Raw genomic sequence first — 22696 nt, forward strand, 5'->3', positions numbered from 1 at the left:
GGCAGATGGCAGATGCACATTTCCTGGCTAGAGTGAATCTGAGTGACAGCACCTCACATTGTGACAGCAGCACACATAGAAAGCCCTTATAAGGAAAACCTCATTTACTGTCTGTAAATAACTGATAACTAATAACTGAATGGTACCATTTTTGAATAGTTAAAAGTTGTAATTAAGATCCTTAATACATTAATTGTGTCAACAGAATCATAACCAGGTATAACCAGGGTAAGTAAATGATGACAGAATTTGTTGATGCAATCTGTCTTAATATAATTTTCTGAACAGTTTATTACAGAACAGCTGACAACTTCTGAAACATTTTATGAGTTATAGCAACATTTTATTTACAATAGAAATGCACAGGTAAAAGAACAACAGATGGTAGAAAGAATTTACAATTCGCTTCAAACAGGCCAACGCATCCTGTGCAAGACTTACAAAATAATCTATAGTGTATCACAGCCACACATACGTATAAAACACCAAGCAAAACAGTGAACTACAGCAAAAATAAGACCAGTACATCTGCATGAAGAGATCTGAACAAACACTGACAACTGAAGTCAGTTCGCTGTAGATTACAAGATAAAAAAAAGTTAATTTTTAATTTGGGGGTGGATCATAATTATGAAACTTGGTCTGTACATCAATCGAACACAAAATAAATAAATAAATACATAAAAGTCAATAAGAACGTAAAACGTGCAAGCAATACACTGTACGACAGTTATCGCAGCAGCTGAATTTAGTTCACCTTAAAATGTGCATTCAGTGTTCAGAAAATGTACAATAAAAAAAAGCTAATTTATGTTAGTCATGATCTGATCGCCAAAACAAATCAAGCATTAAGAGTGTGGCAATTTATCCCAAAATTCTGAATTTTTTCTACCAATTGCGAGTTTACATTTCGCAATTCTGACTTTTTTCCTCAAAATTGTGAGATATACATTCGCAATTGCGAGTTATAAAGTCCCAATTGCGAGATATAACGCTGCAATTCTGAGAAATAAAGTTGCAATTCTGAGAAATAAAGTTGCAATTCTGAGAAATAAAGTCACAACTGCAAGAAAAAAGTCAGAATTGCGAGATTATGTCTCATAATTCTGACTTTATTTTTCAGAATTACGAGATTATATCTCATAATTCCGACTTTATTTCTCAGAATTGCATAATTGAAATATACTTTCACAATTCCAAGTTATAAAGTCCCAATTGCGAGGAACAGTCGAAAATTCAGAGAAATAAAGTTGCAATTCTGAGAAATAAAGTTATAATTGAGATATCAACTCGCAATTGCAAGAAAAAAGTCAGAATTGTGAGTTTACATCTCATAATTCCGACTTTATTCTCAGAATTGTGAGATAAACACTCGCAATAGCAAGTTATAAAGTCCCAATTGCGAGATATAAAGCCGCAATTCTGAGAAATAAAGTTGCAATTCTGAGAAATAAAGTCACAATTGCAAGAAGAAAGTCAGAATTAGGAGTTTATATCTCATAAGTCTCATAAGTCCAACTTTATTTCTCAGAACTGTAAGATATACACTTGCAATTTCAAGTTATAAAGTCCGAATTGTGAGATATAAAGTTTGAAAGGATGGCCATGACTGCACAAAAAAAAAAAAAAAAAAAAAAAAAAAAAAAAACAAGAAAAAAAAAAGAGCATAAATTAAATACTTCTGTCGTAACTACTTCAGCCAAGTGTGCAGGGATGTACCGCAGATATACACATTTGGGACAGGCACGGAAACTTTTTTTTATTTTATTTTTTACTGAAAGCCAACCTAAAACATCGAAAAGCACACTTTAACACTGAAGAAACAAACCTTAATGACTATGAACAAATGTACAACTGAGCATTGTGAATGTTACATGAAACCTATTTACCTAAATCAAGTGTGTTAATCGGGTTAAACTGCCATTTACATAAGCATAATCGACAATAAAATGCACACGCGACATGCATGTGCCAACCTAAAATCTCTGAATTCACGGTGAGTATCCATGCATGTTAATGTATATAATACTGTTGTCTATGCCACATGAAAACATCTCAAATGGCCCGTTAAGGTGAGGTCCCTTAAACCAGTGTTTTTCATGTAAAAAAAAAAAAAAATAAAAATTCCGAACAAACATAAGGTATATGGGAGTACTGGAGAAAAAAAAAAAAATTATTATTTAGTTGTCCTTAGAAGCCATCCTTCGCTTTTAAGACATGGGTTGCAACATAAAGCACATCACACCAAATGCATGAGTTAGTAGTTTCCCAAGAACTCGCCAAACAGTAAGACTTCTTTTTTAAATACAGGAAAGGTGGCGCTCAAGCATGTTCGACATGCATTCTGAGCTTGGGGCCGCACATGGCAATGCAGAAATCCCTGGAGGACTAGCGCATCAGATAAAGGACTTCTCTCAGAAATGCTCCAACAACAACAGTAGTTTCACAGGCACTGTAGCGTGTTGGCGAGTGACGGCTGTGCAGATGTAACAAAGACTCTTAGTGTAAGCAGAGAGGCAGAGAGCAGCTATAGACCAGCAATAGTGTACGTATAACTCTCTAGGAGAAATTCACGCTTCTTGAATCTGAGAATGCTGTCTTTATTCATAACGATCCATCTCAAATATCCTCTGTTCTCCTTAGTGCTCTGGATGCTTCAGGAAGTAAGAGTTCATGCCTTTTGGCAAGGTCTCTGGTCTCTCTCTGTCATTGGCTGTCTCTTTTACAGTCTTTTCAAGTGTCTGTCCGAGGTTACAGGTCAAAGGTCAGTGACTTTATTCTCCACAGCTGCAGCGATCTGTTGGAGCCTGTATCCCAGCTGCATCTTTTGAGCTGTGGAGTCCTCCTCTAAAGCTGTGATGATCTGAAGAGACAAAACAATGTTTTAGACATGAAGAGGATGGGGGGTCTTCTTATATCCTGATGTCTGAATCATCACGCTAGCTCTAAGTTGGCTGTTTAGTTTCAGACAATGTAAAAAGGTATACAATTTTTCACTGCTGTTTTTCGCCTGAGGTCCATTTCTAATGTTAATTAAGCTTAATGTTGAGATCTGCAGAGCGGTAGGTGCTACACTGAAAAAAAAATGCGGTGTAGGATTTAGCTAGGAAACAATTTTCACTCAGAAACTGCTAGTAAATTTCCCAAATTTTGAAGTAGAAAGACTGAAATAGTATTTTTTTGTAAAACATACTTTATATCCATCTGTCTGACATCTTAAAGTTGTGAAGGTAGAAAACAAGCTTTTACAGTTTAGTTTGAAGAAAATGTCTTTGTCAAGTGACTTAATGTGACTGTGTTCATAGTACAACAAACTCTTTAGCCTCAAAAGGTCAAGAAAAACTTTGATTCCTGCTGATAAATTTTATGCCTACAGGCAAAAACTACTCTACTTGTAAACATGTGGAGCAGTAAGGCAGGAGATGTTTACAACAAGTCTATTTTTGTCATCTTTCATTGTTTTTGTTACTAGGTTGCTTTGCTACTGCTAAACACATGTGCCAAAGCATGAGAGTATGACAAGAACGTGCTGTGAAGGCCCTCATCACTATTCACACCATAGCATAAAAATATTAATAACTCATCTGAAGGATAAAAGCACCCAAAGCATAGAGGAATAGACTGAAAGTCTCACCTGATCATAGTATTTGTTGATATACTTGTACAACTCATGCAATGCCACTAGATGATTAACTTCGTTAGAATAGTTCTGCAAGGGAAGCACAGCAGATAGTCATCTATTATTCAATAATGCCCCTTTTATAAGATGTAAAAGTCTCTGGTGTCCCCAGAATGTGTCTGTGAAGTTTCAGCTCAAAATACCCCACAGATCATTTTTTTATAGCTTGTAAAATTTGCCCCTATTTGGGTGTGAGCAAAAAAACGCCGTTTTTGTGTGTCCCATTAAATGCAAATGAGCTGCTGCTCCCAGCCCCCTTTCCAGAAGAGGGCGGAGCTTTAACAGCTCGTGCTTCAGGTTGCTCAACAACAACAAAGCTGGAGAATCTCACGCAGCCAAAATGAGGATTGTCAGTAACGGTGTTCAGCCTTACATTGTTCAAGCCGGAGTCGACACTGATGGAGAGACTCAGGAAGAAGTTACAACTTTTAGAATGAAACTGGACGTTTCTGAATGGTTAGTGGATAAATTTATGTAGTTGCTGTGGAGTTGATTCAACTCATCAATTAGCATGTGCCGTCATGTTAATCTTTTGTGCAAATCCAGCGTTGAATTGACCCTCGTTTGTGTAGCAGTCCGGCGTAAAATGACGGCATGGTAACAACACTCTACTACAACAACTCTTCCTCTTCTCTAAAGCAGCCCAACATGGCCTTGTCCCCTTTGTTGCGTGTTCTTGGAGGCGGGGTTTATGTAAATTTTAGAGTTAGTGATGTCACTAACCCGGGAAGAAGCTCATTGTAGTCCCTACCAGCCAAGTGTTGTAGTCCTTAAAAACTGATTTCTGTAAAAGAAAATCTCTCTCTTTGCATTGAACTTTGAGCGTCGTAACTTTGCAGACGTTGTTTATGCTCAAACAGCAACATTAGACACTAAAGTTAAAAAAGTGAAATCATAATCAAGGACCCCTTTAACACCATTATCAAGTTCCTGTCAAGATTTTACATTTATGTTTTTCAAGTTTCGTTAAATTTGAACTTTGCATTTAGCAGATATCAATCCACTAGTTAAAATAGTAGCTTTTTTAGATAATTCAAAATGGCAGACATTTTACACAGAAATTAAATCGGAAATATGTATTTTTTAGTGTTTGACTTAAGGATTCATACATAAACTTAATCTTAAAGGGGTCCTATTATGCTTTTTTACATTTTCAACTCTCTTTAGTGTGCAATGTTGCTGAGCATAAAGAAAGGTCTGAAAAATTACAAAGCACAAAGTTCACTCCAAAGAAAGTTATTCTCTATATCAGTGCGCACAGTTTCTGAACTCCCTGAAACGCCTCCATTGTAGTCTTGAGTTTTCTTCCCTGAATGAACAAGTCACAATATTTCTCATTTAAATAATTCCCGCCCAAGACATATGCAAAATAAAGGAGGCGTGGTCTGGTTGAGTTGCGTTAATAGTGTGTTGAAACTCGCAGGTTACGGCAAGGGATGTGACATTTCCAAAACATGCTCTGAGTTGTTGACCAATCACAACACACTGGTCCAGCTGACCAATCAGAGCACATTACGCTTTTTGGAAGGAGGGGCTTCAAAGATGCAGGAACTAAACAGAGCATTACTGACAGACTGGGAAGAGAGGTGCTGCAACAATGTCAAATATGTGAAAAAATAATGTGTTTTTTGACCATTTAAGCATGAAGACCTATTCTAGTAGAGCCCAAAAACAAAATCAAGACTCTGAATAATAGGTTCCCTTTTAAACATTCCCATCTTTACAGATCATCACAACACTCACAAATGGCAAATATAATAACCTGAGTATCACAAAGGAGGTGAATATCGCACAACTCACCCTAGAGAGTTCAGCTAGAGAAGAGTTCATCTCCTGGTCACTGACAGAGATGGTCTGTCTTATGTCTGAATAATACCTAATGAAACACAGTCATCAAAGTATGAGTGCATTTATGCAAAGTAATGCCACTATACATGAATTAAGCATTTAATTGCACAAATGAAACACTCACCTCTCCACCATTTGTTTGTATCGTGGGATGTCTCGAGCGTACAGGAGCTTGTTGATTGGGGAATCCTGTATGTACAAGACAGAACCAAAGTCATTAGCAGCTGGTCTTTCTATCAGGCTTCTTCCCACAATCCATCTTGTCCTACGCCATTTTGATTGGCTTACCCTGCCCAGTTTGTGGTCGGCTATAGTGCAGGAGTCCATGAAGGTCTGAGCAATGACTGACAGCACTGCATCTACATTGTCAGAGGCCTGAACATCGAAGATGAACTGAGGGTTCTTCAGGATATTGATCCAGAATCTCAGCGGCAAGCTAAAAAACAAAAACAAAATACAAGATGTGACCCATAATTCTTTGCTCATCCTAAAATATAACAAGGAATTCTTTACAAACCTGTTTGTTTTCCATATGTGGATTGTCTCTGGGTCTGTAATGTTGTGCTGTGTGGCCTGGTCATCCAACAGATCAAAGAAATATTTCACAGCCAGAGGAACCGGCCGACTGGTGCTCAGAATCACAGTGAACAGATCGTCCACAAACTTCTGCAGTGTCCCCTAAAACACACAGTACAAGTGATGCAATGCTCCATCTGCCCTATTCCCAGTTCACTCTGACTCTGTGGCGTCTGTATGTGGTACCTTCACAGACAGCAGGCGTGTGAGGTAGATCTCTGGGATCGCCTTGGCTCTCTCACGCTCTTTGTCTCTCAGACTGCCCCGTCTGTGCTTGGGTAGCTCCGACTCCTCGTTGGCCTTCACCAGGTGCCACTGCTTCACTCCTCCTTCATCTCCATCCTCCAACATCGGGGTCTCTGAGAGAGGACAGAAAGCATTGGCTTTGGAGAGCGCTCTGAAAGGAGGGTGGGATCTTCTTATCTAATTTTCTGCTTTCAAAGCTAGCTTGCTATTTGCTATCCTATACAAAACTGCACACCCTAGCTTTAACGTGGTAAGTTGTGATGTTTTTCGGAAGTAGTGAAAAAACTAAACTCCACGTTGTGCTGAAAAACAAGGAAACTCACTCTCTCCAGGTATGTAGTCATGGCTGTCATGGTGGATTTGCTTGGATTGTCGTGACACCAGTGTTACTGTGGCACCATCTGGGACCTGCAGGAGACACTTACAAATCAACAATGGCTCACAAAAAATCAGCATGTGAAATTTTACTCCACAAAATGAAGTCATTAGATTGAGTAACAGCTTGAGAGACCTTGTAGTGCTGTAAAGTGTTGAGGCGTTTCCAGGATCCCTGAACCACTGACGTCAAGTCCTGATCCGACAAGATTAGATGACCAGCCATTCCCGCCCTCCACTCTATAAAACACAGGATTACAGGAATTGCAGGCTTTCATTATATTATTTAGATAAAGTAAATATTTATTATTAAATAAAATAAATATTATTTTATTGTTTTATTAATTTTTGAAAGGTTAGTTGACCCCAAAATGAAAATTCAGTCATTAATTATTCACCTTCATGTCGTTCCAAACATGTAAGACTTTTGTTCATCTTCAGAACACAAATTAAGATATTTTTGATGAAATCTGAGAGATGTCTGTCCCTCCATTGACAGCCATGCAACTAAAACTTTGACGCTTCAAAAAGTTCAGAAAGAGATCGTAAAACTAATCCATATGAATTGAGCGGTTTAGTCCAAATTTTCTGAAGAGACTCGATCGCTTTATATGATGAACAGATTGAATTTAGGCATTAATCACATATAAACATTGATCAGCGAACATAAACAGAATCTAAACTGAACCTGAATGACGCACGAGAACGAACCTCTTCCAGAAGCTCAAACGTGCTGCATAATACGAGAAAGAACCTCATTGGTTGTCGCACGTCAAGCAAACTTGCTTGAGCTTCAGTTTACCACAACTGATGTGAGTTGATGAATGTTTATATGTGAATAAAAGCCTAAATTCAATCTGTTCATCATATAAAGCGATAGAGTCTCTTCAGAAAATTTTGACTAAACCGCTCAGTTCATATGGAGTAGTTTTACAATCTCTTTATGGACATTTTGAAGCGTCAGTGGTAGTTGCGTAGCTGTCTATACAGGGACAGAAAGCTCTCAGATTTCATCAAAAATATCTTAATTTGTGTTCTGAAGATGAATGAAGGTCTTGCGGGTGTGAAACGACATGAGGGTGAGTAATTAATGACAGAATTTTCATTTTTGGGTGATCTAACCCTTTAAGTATTTTATTTAAGTAATACATTTAGTAATTTCTTTTAACGATTGGTTTGGTTTTTAAACATTATATCAGCTCAACACACTCTTACCCAGATGCACAGAGTCTGCGGAGGGTCTTTGGGACCATGACATGCCCTTACATGTCTGCTCCAGAATCTTCTCCTTTACTTGTGTGATGGTGTCACAATCCAGAACCTTGGTGGGGACCGTCTGAGACTCACCAGCACCTCCACTGGTCACCAGAACATTTAGAGTCTATGGAACAACAGGTTTAAAAGCAGTTGTTTGCTTTAAAGTTCCACATTTTACTGCTCATGAAAAATGTCCTTAATCTCTTTTAGGATTCCGTCACATTATACATAATGTTTGAATGTACCATTGAGCAAAAACATGAATAAAGAAACTATAAAATATTAACCTTTTTCATAAAAGCTTAGATAATACACGACACTTTCAAATAAAGTTCATTTCTGTCTCAAACTCTATGTAGAGTGTGTGTGTCTCACCAGAGTGCGGTACTCCACGTCTTCCCGCAGCAGTCGGTTGTCGTTGAGTGTGTATTTGGCTTTGCCTGTAACAGCGTCCACTGGGCCTTTATCCACCTGGTGCTTTATGGCTCTGAACAGCATGTAGAACGACTCACCTGCTGTATCCTGCCACAGGACAAAGAAACATGGACGCTTACTCAATGCATCAGTACACGGATGTGAAACATGAAATATTAATTTTCAGTTTATTTTATTTTACCAAACTGAGCAAAAATATGCAATCTGGTGCAAAAGGTAAGACGAAATTCTGCCAATAGCAAACTACTTACATAAAATGCATATAAATATCAGTTGTCATTCTATATCTCCCAATAATATGTCTTAGAAAGATGACATGATCAAAGCTCTATAGTTTTACTTGCAAGGGGCAAAATGTATAATGCAATGCAATATAATGATGACAGAGATGAAGATGAACAAATAAAGGTTCCTCAAAAGGCTGATGTATTATATTTGATACTCACATTTGAGTGATGTTTGTGATATTTCTAAAAACGTATTTATGGATAAAGTAAATCTAAGTTGCTTCAATGCACTAAATGTTCATCTTGAAATATTACTAACAATATAAATGTTATTTTTACATTTACTTTATGAAAATCAGCAAGGATTTCACAGTTAAAAGCCATGTGAACCACAACCTGAAGGTAGATGTTTGTAGAATTATACTTTTGCTTGCTGAAAAAGTAGAAACTATAAATCAGATACAACAGGACTTAGAAATGTATGTATCAAATATGATACAGTAGGATTTATAGGGTTAAAGATGACCTTCTTTTCAAAAGCCTATTCATAACACTGTAACAACATTTATATATATATACAGTATCTCACAGAAGTGAGTACACCCCTCACATTTTTCTAAATATTTTATTATATCTTTTCATGTGACAACACTGAAGAAATGACACTTTGGTACAATGTAAAGTAGTGAGTGTACAGCTTGTTTAACAGTGCACATTTGCTGTCCCCTCAAAATAACTCAACACACAGCCATTAAAGTCTAAACCGCTGGTCACAAAAGTAAGTATACCCCTAAGTGAAAATGTCCAAATTGGGCCCAATTAGCCATTTTCTCTCCCCGGTGTCATGTGACTCGTTAGTGTTACAAGGTCTGAGGTGTGAATGGGGAGCAGGTGTGTTAAATTTGGTGTTATTGCTCTCACTCTCTCATACTGGTCACTGGAAGTTCAACATGGCACCTAATGGCAAAGAACTCTCTGAGGATCTGAAAAAAAGAATTATTGCTCTACATAAAGAAAACTGAGCTGCAGCACGGTGGCCAAGACCATACAGCGGTTTAACAGGACAGGTTCCACTCAGAACAGGCCTTGCCATGGTCGACCAAAGAAGTTGACCGCACATGCTCAGCGTCATATCCAGAGGTTGTGTTTGGGAAATAGACGTATGAGTGCTGCCAGCATTGCTGCAGAGGTTGAAGGGGTGGGGGGTCAGCCTGTCAGTGCTCAGACCATACGCCGCATACTGCATCAAATTGGTCTGCATGGCTGTCGTCCCAGAAGGAAGCCTCTTCTAAAGATGATGCACAAGAAAGCCCGCAAACAGTTTGCTGAAGACAAGCAGTCTAAGGACATGGATTACTGGAACCATGTCCTGTGGTCTGATGAGACCAAGATAAACTTATTGGGTTCAGATGGTGTCAAGCGTGTGTGGCGGCTACCAGGTGAGGAGTACATAGACAAGTGTGTCTTGCCTACAGTCAAGCATGGTGGTGGGAGTGTCATGGTCTGGGGCTGCATAAGTGCTGCTGGCACTGGGGAGCTACAGTTCATTGAGGGAACCATGAATGCCAACATGTACTGTGACATACTGAAGCTGAGCATGATCCCCTCCCTTCGGAGACTGGCCCGCAGGGCAGTATTCCAACATGATAACGATCCCAAACACACCTCCAAGACGACCACTGCCTTGCTAAAGAATGTCTCCAGACCTAAACCCTATTGAGCATCTGTGGGGCATTCTCAAACGGAAGGTGGAGGAGCGCAAGGTCTCTAACATCCACCAGCTCCGTGATGTCGTCATGGAGGAGTGGAAGAGGACTCCAGTGGCAACCTGTGAAGCTCTGGTGAACTCCATGCCCAAGAGGGTTAAGGCAGTGCTGGAAAATAATGGTGGCCACACAAAATATTGACACTTTGGGCCCAATTTGGACATTTTCACTTGGCCAGCAGTTTAGACATTAATGGCTGTGTGTTGAGTTATTTTGAGGGGACACCATTTATTTTATTAATCTTAAATTCAAGTTACTTTTTCTATGGACTAGTTACATATTTAAACAGTTCACCTAAAAATGAAAATTCTGTCATTAATTACTCACCCTCATGTCGTTTCACACCCATAAGACTTCATCTTCAGAACACAAATTAAGATATTTTTGATGAAGTCTGAGAGGTTTCTGTCTCTCCAGAAACACAACTACCACTCCAAGGTCCAGAAAGGTAGGAAAGACATCATTAAAGTAATGTGACTACAGTGGCTTAACCTCAATTTTATGAGTGCACATGGAGTACTTTAATGATGTCTTTCCTACCTTTCTGGACCTTGAAAGTGGTAGTTGTGTTGGATCTCTATTGAGGGATAGAAACCTCTCATATTTCATTAAAAAGATCTTCATTTGTGTTCCGAAGATAAACCAAGGTCTTACAAATGTGGAACGACACAAGAGTGAGTAATTAATGACCGAATTTTTGGGTGAACTAACCATTTAATTACAATCACTGGCACGTCTTCCTCTGTTTTACATTCTCTCTCATCCAGCTCTTTGTATTTCTTACTGGGCCCTTGTGACCCAAACCCGAAGCAAAACAAGCACCACTCACCCTGAGGAAGGTGTAAAGGCAAATGGACATCCAGTTAGTCAACAGCTTCTCCACCACAGACTCAGTCCTACAACAGATGAGAGATTTCCACTGAGAATCAATAGTGCCACAATCATCAGTTTAAAAGATCCACATCCTGTTCATGTGATTCAGTATTGGGGATTCAATGGCATGCATCACTACTGACCTGCGCAGCATGAGTTTGGGGTTTTTAGTGGTGTACTGCTCCACCAGGTGACTAAGCAGAGTTTTTAGGATGTCTGTGAAATACTCCAGCTTGCCGTGCAGCGCCACCGTGAGGAGGGAGGCCACATATGCCCTGTCCCTTGGAGAGAAGGTTCGCTGGGCTTCCAGAGTGTGAATGAACTGTAGGGAAAAGTATGATGTATGTGAGACGAGGACACACCCAACCTTAAAACCTTAATGGTTCATATAATCTAGTTTGGTTGTTTGAATAATTCTTTCTCACAGGTTTACGGAAACCCCACCTTGGTGAGGAACAGTTTGCTGTTGAGCAGGTTCGAGAGCTGAACCAGGCCTTGCTCCACTGTGGCCCGGCGACAGGCGGGTACGTCAAGGTCCCGCCTCAGCGGAGACTCGCGGTGACCCGGGAAGAAAATCCTCTCAGAGTATTTACGATAATCCAGGAATGGAATCCCAGATCCCATGAGATCACTGGACACATCCATCATCTCAGTCATCAGATCTGCACATAATACACACACAGTTTATTATCATAAGGGATTTCAAGCACGTAGGCAGTCTGGCTGATGTTTGTGTGGGAGCGTCTGACCTGTGAATTCCTTTTTACAGCGGTCTCGGACACTCGTTTCCAAATTCTCCAGTTGGATCTGGACTTTTTTATAGTCTCTTAGTGCTTGCTTGCTTTTCCTCCTGTTAAACACACACACAGATACATATTAAATTCATACATATACACACACACACACACACATATATATTTTATATATATATATATATATATATATATATATATATATATATATTAATTATAATTAATTATATATATTACTCTTTATTGTAAAGAAAGAAATCTAGGCAGGTATTATATTTAGATAGGTTTTAATATAATATAATATAATATAATATAATATAATATAATATGAGTGAAAAAAAATAAATAAAAAAATAAAATAAAATAAAAAATAAAAATAAAAGAATTTTGTTTTTCTATGCTATTTCTATAAAAGAAATAGCATAGAAAAACAAAATGCACACATGAAAAAGCATACACTGACTACAACATAATCAGTTATTAATATTTCGTTGGTTCTCTCATTTTTGCATGTGTTCATAATTTATTTGTATGACAGCCTGGCCAAAACTTATGTCTGCGTTATCACAAATAAAACAAATGACCCCAAGCACAACTATGCAATATGCTTAGAAAATCTTTTAACATTTTTTTTTTTTTCATAATATTTGAATAAAGGGTGAAGATGTCAATATTCCTAGGCCGGACATAACTTTTTGGCCACTACTGCATGTCTAACATCAGTAAGTGGTACATGATACCTGTATATGAGTACGATAACCAGCACGATAAGAGCCACGATGGAGGCTCCCACCCCGACTCCCACCTGGGCCTCTAGAGGGAAGGCAGCTGGGCCCTGAGAATCATACTGCACCCGGCCCAGAGAAAAGTTCAGATTCCCCATTCTCACCTACACAAACACACAATATGAAAAGCTATTATTACTAGGAAACATGACAAAACCATAACCGGTTCAGATATAAGCTGGCGTACAGTGAACTCTGGAAGCGTGTCGGTGGCCTCTCGTTTCTTGGACGCTGCCACTGATGGCTGCTGTGTCGGAGGCTCACAGTATAGGTGATTTCTGGTTAGAGTCTTCACAGCACATTCTCCATCACCAATCACAGCAACCACCTCCTCCTTAGACATAGCCAGGTCCAGATTCTCCCCCTAGAATCCAAATTCAGACAAAGCGCTTGCTATTTGTGTGCACTACATGGGCCATTCAAGTGTGTAAATAACAAAACAATCTGCTGTGCATTAGTACAAGGTGAGAAGTGACTCCATTCAAGTGTTACAGCATGTTTTTATAGCACAATGCAATCCTTTTTTTCAAAATAAATTCTATTAAATTAACCTTAATTTAAAATGTATTTAATACAGGATTGTATGTAGACATGGTTTTAATAAAATAAAATAAAATAAAATAAAATAATTAAAAATAATTTTGAGTTATAAATGCTGTGTTTTTTCATAGCAAATGGTAATAATTAATTGTATTAAATTACCTTTTTGTAACTAAAGAAAGAAAACAAAATATTATGGTTTTACTGTAATATAATATAATATAATATAATACTTGTGCTGGTGAGGAAGTTTTGAGATTTGGAACTTTTTCATAGAACATGGTAATAATTAATTTAATAATTAACAATTAATGAATTAATTTTATTTTATTTTATTAAATATAAAAACATTATTTTATTAAAGTAATATAATATAATATGGCTTTGAAAACTAGAATATTACACAGATAAGAAGAGACTGACCTCCACAGAGATGATGCTGCCGGGTTTGTGGCGGAAGGGCTTGCTGGGGTCGTGTTGATTAAGGGTGTGAAGGACGGGATTGGGCTCATAACTGAAGGGGCTGCCGCTGACCGCCTCAAACTCGAAGTGGAGGTTATCCAGGAGGAAATGCACACTGACGGCAGCACGCAGGGCCTCGGGCTCCACCTCCGGAGTGGGACACAGGATCAGAGTTGAGCTGTTCACTGTGCACCGCTCCTCCACCTGATCAAGAACAGGACATGAAGAAACAAGGTGGAAAAATATTAATAACTGACATGTGAATACCGGTCATTTTGTTAATATAAGGCACAAGCGCAGACTCACTTGTGTGAACTCTACCTGTTTGACGACACAGAGACTATCTTCAGGGCAGTTCGGCTCTGGGACGATCCTCCGCTCCCTTCTGAGAAGACTGTGATTCGCACTCCTCCTCTTCTTCTTCTTCTTCCTCTTCTGAGAGTGTGGCTCCAGAGGGGTCAGGGTCACACGGATACGGGGCTCCTGGACCACGTCCAGATGCTGGCCAGACACTCGAATGATACGGCCCCCGCTTACACAAACACACATGATTAATGAGTTGGGTATTATGTATGCCGACTAATAATAATAACACATTGTTTATTTCCAAATCACTGATGGGAAAAATAACATTCATTTGTCAATAGGTGTGCGTGTCTAAAATAACCATAATATCTACCAACAACTCTTCTGTAAATTACAATAAAGGGTTTTTAATATGTGAAATCTTATTTTTATTGAGCTTTTGAAATAAAAAGGATTGTTTAAAGTTATATAAGTTACTAATTTTGAGAACACCCCAGTCCAAAAAGACAATTTATAGAAATTTTCTGACATTTGACAGATAAATATATAATCACATAACAGCTTACGTAAATGACATAAATAGGCCCTACTTGCCAAGTCTTAATTTCTTATTTAACTTTATAAACATAAAATGAAATTACAAAATAAAATATATAATAAATAAATAAAATAAAATAAAATTTAAAAAAGCATAGGTATTTTAGAGTTATCTAAATATATCACATTCCTTACATGGGAAGCTTTTGAAACATTTTTATTTAAATAAGCTAAAATAGGCTCCAGCATTCCCATGGCATACACTCTTAAAATAACATTTATATAACATTTATAGGCATTTATGGTTCCATGAAGAACTTTTGACATCCATGGAACCTTTCAATTGCACAAAAGGTTCTTTATAGTGGAAAAAGGTTCTTTGGAATATTGTAATGTTCTTCACACTAAAAAAAACATGGTTCTTTTAAGAAATGTTCATTGAGGAGTTCTTTGAGGAACCAAAAATGGTTCTTCTATGCCATTGCTGTGAAAAAAACCCTTTTTTAAAACTTTATTCTTAAGAGTGTAGGACAAGCAGTTTGGAAAATGGAAGTAAAATAATAAAATAAAATACAAATCTTTAAAAAGAGATAAATTAATTATACTGAATTGTATAAGACTATATAAATATTTTTCTCACTGCATTGGCAAAATGTTTTTTTTTTAATACTAAATTTAACAAAATGTTCTTTAATTCACTAATGAAAAATAGACATTGCCATATATTATCTCAAAAACAAGTCTTAACAACAACAACAAAAGTTCTTTAGAGTTGTAAAAATATGTTCCTTACCTGAGGAAGCTTTTGGAGGGAGCAGCATGGGTCACATTGGGGTCTGGGGTGTAATGATAGCGCACTTCCTGTAGATGGCGCTCAGCTCTACCAAACCGCACTGTAACGCCACTCTCTCTGGTTCTGTTACTCGCCCCAGTCACACATTCAACATGTTCGTTGTTGTACTGCTCGGGAGAACTGTTAAGACACAGACTGCATTAAAACTGATCAATCTAATGTATTGTTACTAAGTATGAACAGGAATAAATCCTGTGAAATTTAGGGAGTATATTAGATTTATGAATTGATATATTTAAGACATAACTCATTGTTTTGGATCTATCACCAGACTACATCAAGCAACATCTTTAAAATCAGGGTGATTAATTATATATGACATAATCAGCTGACATGATATCAGTTGTAGATAACATGTGTGTGTGTGTGTGTGGTTGAGATGATATCATAATGAGATTTACTGATGACTTCTGTCTGACTGGACTGCTGTAGAGGACGATGCTCTACTTACATGTGACATGGGACGCCACCAATCAGGATGCTGATCTCACTGGCACGGCCCGTCAGAAGGTTCCGTCCCGTGATGGTGAGTGATGTGCCGCCTGACATTGGGCCTTTCAGAGGAGACACTCCCAATAACATTGGGTCCTTGAGTTTAGAAAAACAGAACACGCATACACTTCAGAAAACACTGCCTTATACATGTGCTGCTTTAACAATCATCTCATCCTATTAAAGCACCTGAATAATACATTATATTTTTGGTCTTTCCAGTAAAAATATTTAAAAATCTTTAAAATAAGATATATTTAGTAGAGCTGCACGATTCTGGATAAATTGAGAATCATGATATGTATAGATATATATATATATATATATAGATATATATATATATATTTTTTTTTATTAAAATAGAGATTACTATTTTCCCATGATTCTGAATACATACCTAAACAAATTAACTAACTTGTTATTTACTAGAGGTTCTGACCAAATATTGCTGCAGTTTATTAAAAATATTTAATACATTTTTTTTAGTCTGTTTGAATGAATGATTCAATGACTCACTCATAAAGACTTCACTTGTTTCACTACTGGATGAATCAGCGTTTTTGAACGAATCTCTTGAATGAATAATTCAATGACAAATACATTTTTTAACAGTCACTCGTCGCCACCTAGTGGTGTAACAATGTAATTGATACTTTCAAAAGGTGATTTACTCTATTTTGATCGCTACCGTAGACATCAGTGTTTATATCTGAAATATAAACCAGTACTTCTGTGATAATTTGAACTATAGTAACCACAGAAATAATGATACTGTGTGGTTGAAAAGAAGTTTGCGAAGCCGTTTCATACCCATACCTGTCTCTGGCTCAGCGGCAACACCAACGCAGATCTGAGTGTTCACTGTTATTGTACTTGTCAAAGCTTTAATAGACAGAGATGAATCACTGTCATTTCGGAATAAGATCGCATGGATGTTTGAATCAAGATCCCGATCTTTTAAAGGATTAGTTCACTTTAAAATGAAAATTGCCCCAAGCTTTACTCACCCTCAAACCATCCTAGGTATATATGACTTTCTTCTTTTTGATGAACACAATCGGGGTATATTAATAAATATCCTGACGCATCCAAGCTTTATAATGACAGTGAACGACACCAACGAGTATGAAGCTCAAGAAAGTGCATCCATCCATCATAAATGTACTCCACACGGCTCTGGGTGGTTAATAAAGGCATTTTTATGTGTTTGTGTAAGAAAAATATCCATATTTAGAAAAATATCCATATTTTTCACTGCCATTATAAAGCTCGGATGCGTCAGGATATTTATTAATATAACTCTGATTGTGTTCATCAGAAAGAAGAAAGTCATATACACCTAGGACAGCTTGAGGGTGAGTAAAGCTTGGGCTAATTTTCATTTGAAAGTGAACTAATCCTTTAATGATTAATCATACAGCTCTATTGAATTGTATAAGATTTATACATTTTTTAAAAATATATTTTTAATATTATATTTGTTACTCCATTGGCAAATTGTTTTTTTCTTTTGTAATTCATTTTCTCCCTTTAATTTGTGTGGTGTTATACCAATGATCTCATCCTACTAAAGCCCCTAAATAATACATAATATTTTGGTCTGGTTTTCAAGTAAAAGTATCTAAAAATCAACAAGATTTATTTACTTTATTAAACTGTATAAGATGTATACATGAAAAATATTTTAACATTTTTAAAATATTTTCTTCACTTGTTTTTTTCAGGTTTGAAGCATATTTCCTTTCATTTTTTTCCTTAAATTAAAAATAAACCTTAATATACATTCTCTGAAAACAATTATTGTTATTTTATATTGTTATAATTATATAGTTATTTTTTTTACTTGTTTGAAGCATAAATCTAATTAAATTTTCTTCATTAATCTACTACTGATAAATAAACAAACATAAATTCTCTTAAAATAAAATACAGTTTTAAGGAGGACAAGACAGAAACAGTTAAAGAAAATTCATTTTGGCAGTGTAAAATGTTGTTTTAAAATAATCAAATACCTCCCTGCCTTTAATAAACACTGAATGAATTCCTTGCATATTATTCCTTCTTGCTAAACCACTTTTATCCCTTTAGTGGCATGATGGATTAATGGTTACCTGGTAACGGAAGCGCTGGGCAGACTGCCCGATTCCTCCACCTCTAACCTGCACCGAGACATGCCCGCTCTGTTCCCCTGCACTCGCTGTGGTCTCACAAACAATGCTAACAGGCACAGAAAGAGACCTCCCATTAATCAGTGCAGTGGGTCAATACTCCTCATCACACTGTGGAACTGAATCGCCTGAAGCCATTAATACAATGTCATTAACAAAAGCTAGTAATACACAGCATGCCCTCACTCAAGATCAGCAGCACCCTGTTCATACAGTTTGATTTACCTGGAGGACACCTCGTATCTGTCGGAGATGACGGTGCAGGGGACTCCTGCTACAGTGACTGAATGCTGGATGTCTTCAGCTCTCTGACCCAGATTAGAGCCAGACACTGTCACCACTGTGCCGCCCTCCACTGGACCAGAAAGAGGCTCAATCTACGATAAAACAGAAATGAGTAATGAAGCTACCCAATGATAAAACAGGTGGAAAAAAGCCGTGATACCTTTTTCCCACAATTCTCTAATGAATAGAAAGTAAAAAAAGAACAGCATTTATTTGCAAAAGAAATCTTTTGTAAAATTATAAATGTCTTTATTCACTCTAAAAAATGCTGGGTTAAAAATATCCCAAGCTGAGTTAAAAATGGACAAACACAGCGATTAGGTTGTTTCAACCCAGCGTTTGGGTTGTTTAGACCCAGCGATTGGGTTGTTTAGACCTAGCGATTGGGTTGTTTTAACCGAAGCGATTGGGTTGTTTTGACCCAGCAATTGGGTTGTTTTGACCCAGCAATTGGGTTGTTTAGACCTAGCGATTGGGTTGTTTTAACCGAAGCGATTGGGTTGTTTTGACCCAGCAATTGGGTTGTTTAGACCTAGCGATTGGGTTGTTTTAACCGAAGCGATTGGGTTGTTTTGACCCAGCAATTGGGTTGTTTTGACCCAGCAATTGGGTTGTTTTGACCCAGCAATTGGGTTGTTTAGACCTAGCGATTGGGTTGTTTTAACCGAAGCGATTGGGTTGTTTTGACCCAGCAATTGGGTTGTTTTGACCCAGCAATTGGGTTGTTTTAACCGAAGCGATTGGGTTGTTTTGACCCAAGCGATTGGGTTGTTTAGACCTAGCGATTGGGTTGTTTTAACCGAAGCGATTGGGTTGTTTTGACCCAGCGATTGGGTTGTTTTAACCGAAGTGATTGGGTTGTTTTGACCCAGCGATTGGGTTGTTTTGATCCAGCGATTGGGTTGTTTTAACCCAAGCGATTGGATTGTTTAGACCCAGCGATTGGGTTGTTTAGACCCAGCGACTGGGTTGTTTTGACCCAGTGGTTGGGTTAAATGTTTGACCAACCTGCTGGGTAGTTTTATTTAACCCAACTATTGTTTACAAATTACTGTATTGCTTGCTTAAAATGAACCCAAAGTATGTTGGAAATGATCATTTATTAATAAGTTTAATGAATAATAATTAAACAATAGACATTTATTAAACTGCTTATTAATAAATGAATGTTCACCTTTTGATTATTATTGTTGCCTCTAGAAATTATGTGTCTGATTTTTAATTTCTAACCTATTTTGGGCTCATTTTAAGCCAGCCATATAGTAATTTTTAAACAATCGTTGAGTTAAATAAAACTGCCCAGCATGTTGGGTCAAACATTTAACCCAACCCCTGGGTTTGTCCATATTTAACCCAGCATTTTTTTTTGTCACTTTTGATCAATTTAATGCGTCCTTGCTAAATAAAAAAGTATTAATTTATTTCAATAGAAATATTTAATTTAATACCTAGCAATCACCTACAGAACCCTAGCTACCAAACAGGACACCTTAGCAACCTTATTGCAATACCATGGCAACCAACCACAACACCCTAGCAACATTACTCACGTTTTCTTTAGTAAAAATATTAAGTCACTGCACGCAAATGTCATCTAGTTCATCACGCCAGTTGAAATATTGTGATCTGTTATGCCCTGATTTATTGTACACACGGGTCAGCACGAAAAGGCCGGCCCCTCAGGGTGAGAAACCGTACCATATCCACATTTAAAGGACAAGGGTCACTCCTTCAAGGACGATAATGTATATTTTAAAAAAGGTGGTTTGAAATTGTTTTACAATGCCGTTTAGCCAAGTATCACTTTAACTCAAATGTGAATGGCTCACAAAGAGTAGAGGGAAAGGCGTGTGTCCCTCACCGTGTGTATGTGAGGTGCAGGGCAGGTCTGCTGGATGCGGTCGGTGCAGGAGCTCTTGTAGACGCAGCTGGAGCGAGACCCCTCACACCACACACACCCGTACTGCTGATCGGCCGTGTGACAGCGGCTGCAGTCCGAACGGCCCACGGAGCAGTTATACAGCCGCACTGTAAAAACACATGTGAAACAAAGGTCTCATACACACTGCAGGTAAATTCGGCTGTAAGTTCACCTTTTACCGTCAGTTCACCTTTTAGTGCTTAATCCTGTTCTGTACACACAGTCCAGTAATTTACAGAAGAATGTTTCAGAGTGCCAAAGTATAAGAAACAAATTAAATAAACAGCGCTTTGCATTTTTTTTTCCATTTTACAGCTATTTAAAAGAAACTAAGAAATTATACAGAAATTGAATAAAATATAAAAAATAATAGCTGAATACTATTTAGTGTATTAATTAAAATCTAGAGGAATAAAGTTTGTGAAGAAACGGTGATGTTGGCTTGAAAAAGCCTTGACTGAAAGTTTAAAATAACTTAAATGCACACTGCTAGAATGAATTAGCATGTTTCTACTAACATGATTTAACACATTGTTAACATGTTTTAGCATGTTGCTAACATGATTTAACACATTGATAGCATGTTTTAACACGTTGCTAGAATGATTTAACTTGTTAGCATGTTTAAGCATTTTGTTCACATTATTAGCGTGTTGCTATCATGTTGTTAGCGTGAATTAGCATTTTGCTAGCATGATTTAACATGTTGTTAGCATGATTATCATGTTGCTAGTATTAATTAGAATGCTGCTAACATGATTTAAAATGTTGCTAGCATGCTTTAACATTTTAACATCATTAGCATGTTTCTATCACATTGTTAGCATGAATTAGCATTTTGCTAGCATGATTTAACATGTTAACATGTTTTAACATTTTGACTAACATGATTAGCACGTTGCTGGCATGTTTTACAATGTTGGTAGCCTGATTTTTGCTATCATGAATCAGCATGTTGTTAGCATTGTTTAACATGTCAATCATCACAGTTTCGGGAGTGAGCCGTGTTCCGTACACACACGTAGCAATAATTTAGGGGACACTCCTATATTTAAACGTGGTTGTCACTCCTGAAACTTTACAGTGTGTACGTGTCCAAACAGAGAACAGCACATTCAAAACAGCTAAGAGCCGGCCTACACAAACAATGGGTAACGTACCATGCAGGTCCTCTGGGTAATCCATCTGGAATGAGTCCCTCCTCCTGACCGAGATCATGCTGCTGTATTCCTCCACGACAGCAGAGTAGGAGTACTTTAAAACCAAAATGCAATCACAATCATTTTAAATACCATAACAAAGCTTTACAAGCATCTAACAGTTATTGATGACCACTTTATATAATAAAGCCGCATTCGGGTTGTGACCTGGTGCAGCTGGCAGGTAATGAAGAACAGAGATGGCTGAGTGTCGTCCACTTCCACAAAAGCGTCCACCACCACCGACCGGCCCTCAATCACCAACACACACTGGTAATCAAGATCTTTATCCTTTATATATATAAAAAAAAAAACACAGACATATTCTTTTTTATGGCCTAATTATTTTCATATATTTCTTAAATCATCATATTAGAATGATTTCTGAAGGATCATGTGACACTGAAGACTGGAGTAAATTCAGCTTTGACCTCACAGGAATAAATTACATTTTAAAATATATTCAAATAGAAAACAGTTCTTTTAAATTGTAATAATATTTCACAATATTACTGTTTTCACTGTATTTTTGCTCAAATAAATGCAGCCTTGGTGGGCAAGTTTCAGATTTACTCGCCCCTAAACATCCTGTAAAGAAATGACAGTTGGTTGTTTTGCATCAGACAGTCCTTTGCTGTCTAAGTGAGCATAACCAGACATTATGCTCATAGTCATAGTCTCAGTCTGACTGCGCTAGACTATCAAGCTCCAACAAGCCTCAAGACGTTGCATCACCTGATAGAGGTGTAAGTTGCGTCCCACCAGAGTGATCTTCCTCTCAACATTGACAGGTAGAAGAGAGCTGCCCTGGATGCTCTCCACACACGGACAGGCGTGAGAACCTCTGCTCATCAGTAAACTCTCTTCTTCCTGATCGCAGACAGATGGACAATACACTTGATTACACACACCACTGCTTTTAAAGGAGCAGACATGGAATATATTAGCTTCTGCTATATTTAGCAGCACACATGATAAATTGAATAACGGCACAACAAAAGTGAGTGTGTTAGACAGATTAGACAAAAAACAAAATGGACAAAAAAAAAAAAAAAAAAAAATGGGGAACAGCCACCAGACCTAAATTGAATGATTAAAGAAATGTTCTGGGTTC

General features: G+C 37.6%; 1 protein-coding gene across 4 annotated transcripts in view; it reads right to left on the reverse strand.

The window, feature by feature from the left end:
• Positions 1-273: 273 nt before the first annotated feature.
• Positions 274-22696, reverse strand: part of plxnb1a (plexin b1a) — a 95481-nt gene continuing 73058 nt past the window's right edge. For 3 of the 4 annotated variants that reach the window (XM_051880088.1, XM_051880090.1, XM_051880087.1), the window contains 27 exons: positions 22318-22452; positions 21751-21873; positions 21544-21637; positions 20324-20490; positions 18403-18554; positions 18121-18226; positions 15969-16105; positions 15458-15637; positions 14128-14353; positions 13783-14025; positions 13007-13183; positions 12775-12923; positions 12032-12132; positions 11727-11944; positions 11426-11604; positions 11239-11305; positions 8357-8503; positions 7940-8105; positions 6861-6964; positions 6673-6757; positions 6290-6462; positions 6045-6205; positions 5816-5963; positions 5652-5716; positions 5480-5555; positions 3635-3709; positions 274-2863 (listed from right to left, as the gene is read on the reverse strand). In XM_051880088.1, coding sequence (XP_051736048.1) covers positions 2759-2863; positions 3635-3709; positions 5480-5555; positions 5652-5716; positions 5816-5963; positions 6045-6205; positions 6290-6462; positions 6673-6757; positions 6861-6964; positions 7940-8105; positions 8357-8503; positions 11239-11305; positions 11426-11604; positions 11727-11944; positions 12032-12132; positions 12775-12923; positions 13007-13183; positions 13783-14025; positions 14128-14353; positions 15458-15637; positions 15969-16105; positions 18121-18226; positions 18403-18554; positions 20324-20490; positions 21544-21637; positions 21751-21873; positions 22318-22452 — 3759 coding nt within the window. In that variant the 3' untranslated portion in view covers positions 274-2758. The remainder of the gene's footprint in view (positions 2864-3634; positions 3710-5479; positions 5556-5651; positions 5717-5815; positions 5964-6044; positions 6206-6289; positions 6463-6672; positions 6758-6860; positions 6965-7939; positions 8106-8356; positions 8504-11238; positions 11306-11425; positions 11605-11726; positions 11945-12031; positions 12133-12774; positions 12924-13006; positions 13184-13782; positions 14026-14127; positions 14354-15457; positions 15638-15968; positions 16106-18120; positions 18227-18402; positions 18555-20323; positions 20491-21543; positions 21638-21750; positions 21874-22317; positions 22453-22696) is intronic. The other variant, XM_051880089.1, reaches the window with a different exon arrangement.

The sequence above is a fragment of the Ctenopharyngodon idella genome, chromosome 22 (assembly GCF_019924925.1).
Source record: "Ctenopharyngodon idella isolate HZGC_01 chromosome 22, HZGC01, whole genome shotgun sequence".
NCBI classification, from domain to species: domain Eukaryota; kingdom Metazoa; phylum Chordata; class Actinopteri; order Cypriniformes; family Xenocyprididae; genus Ctenopharyngodon; species Ctenopharyngodon idella.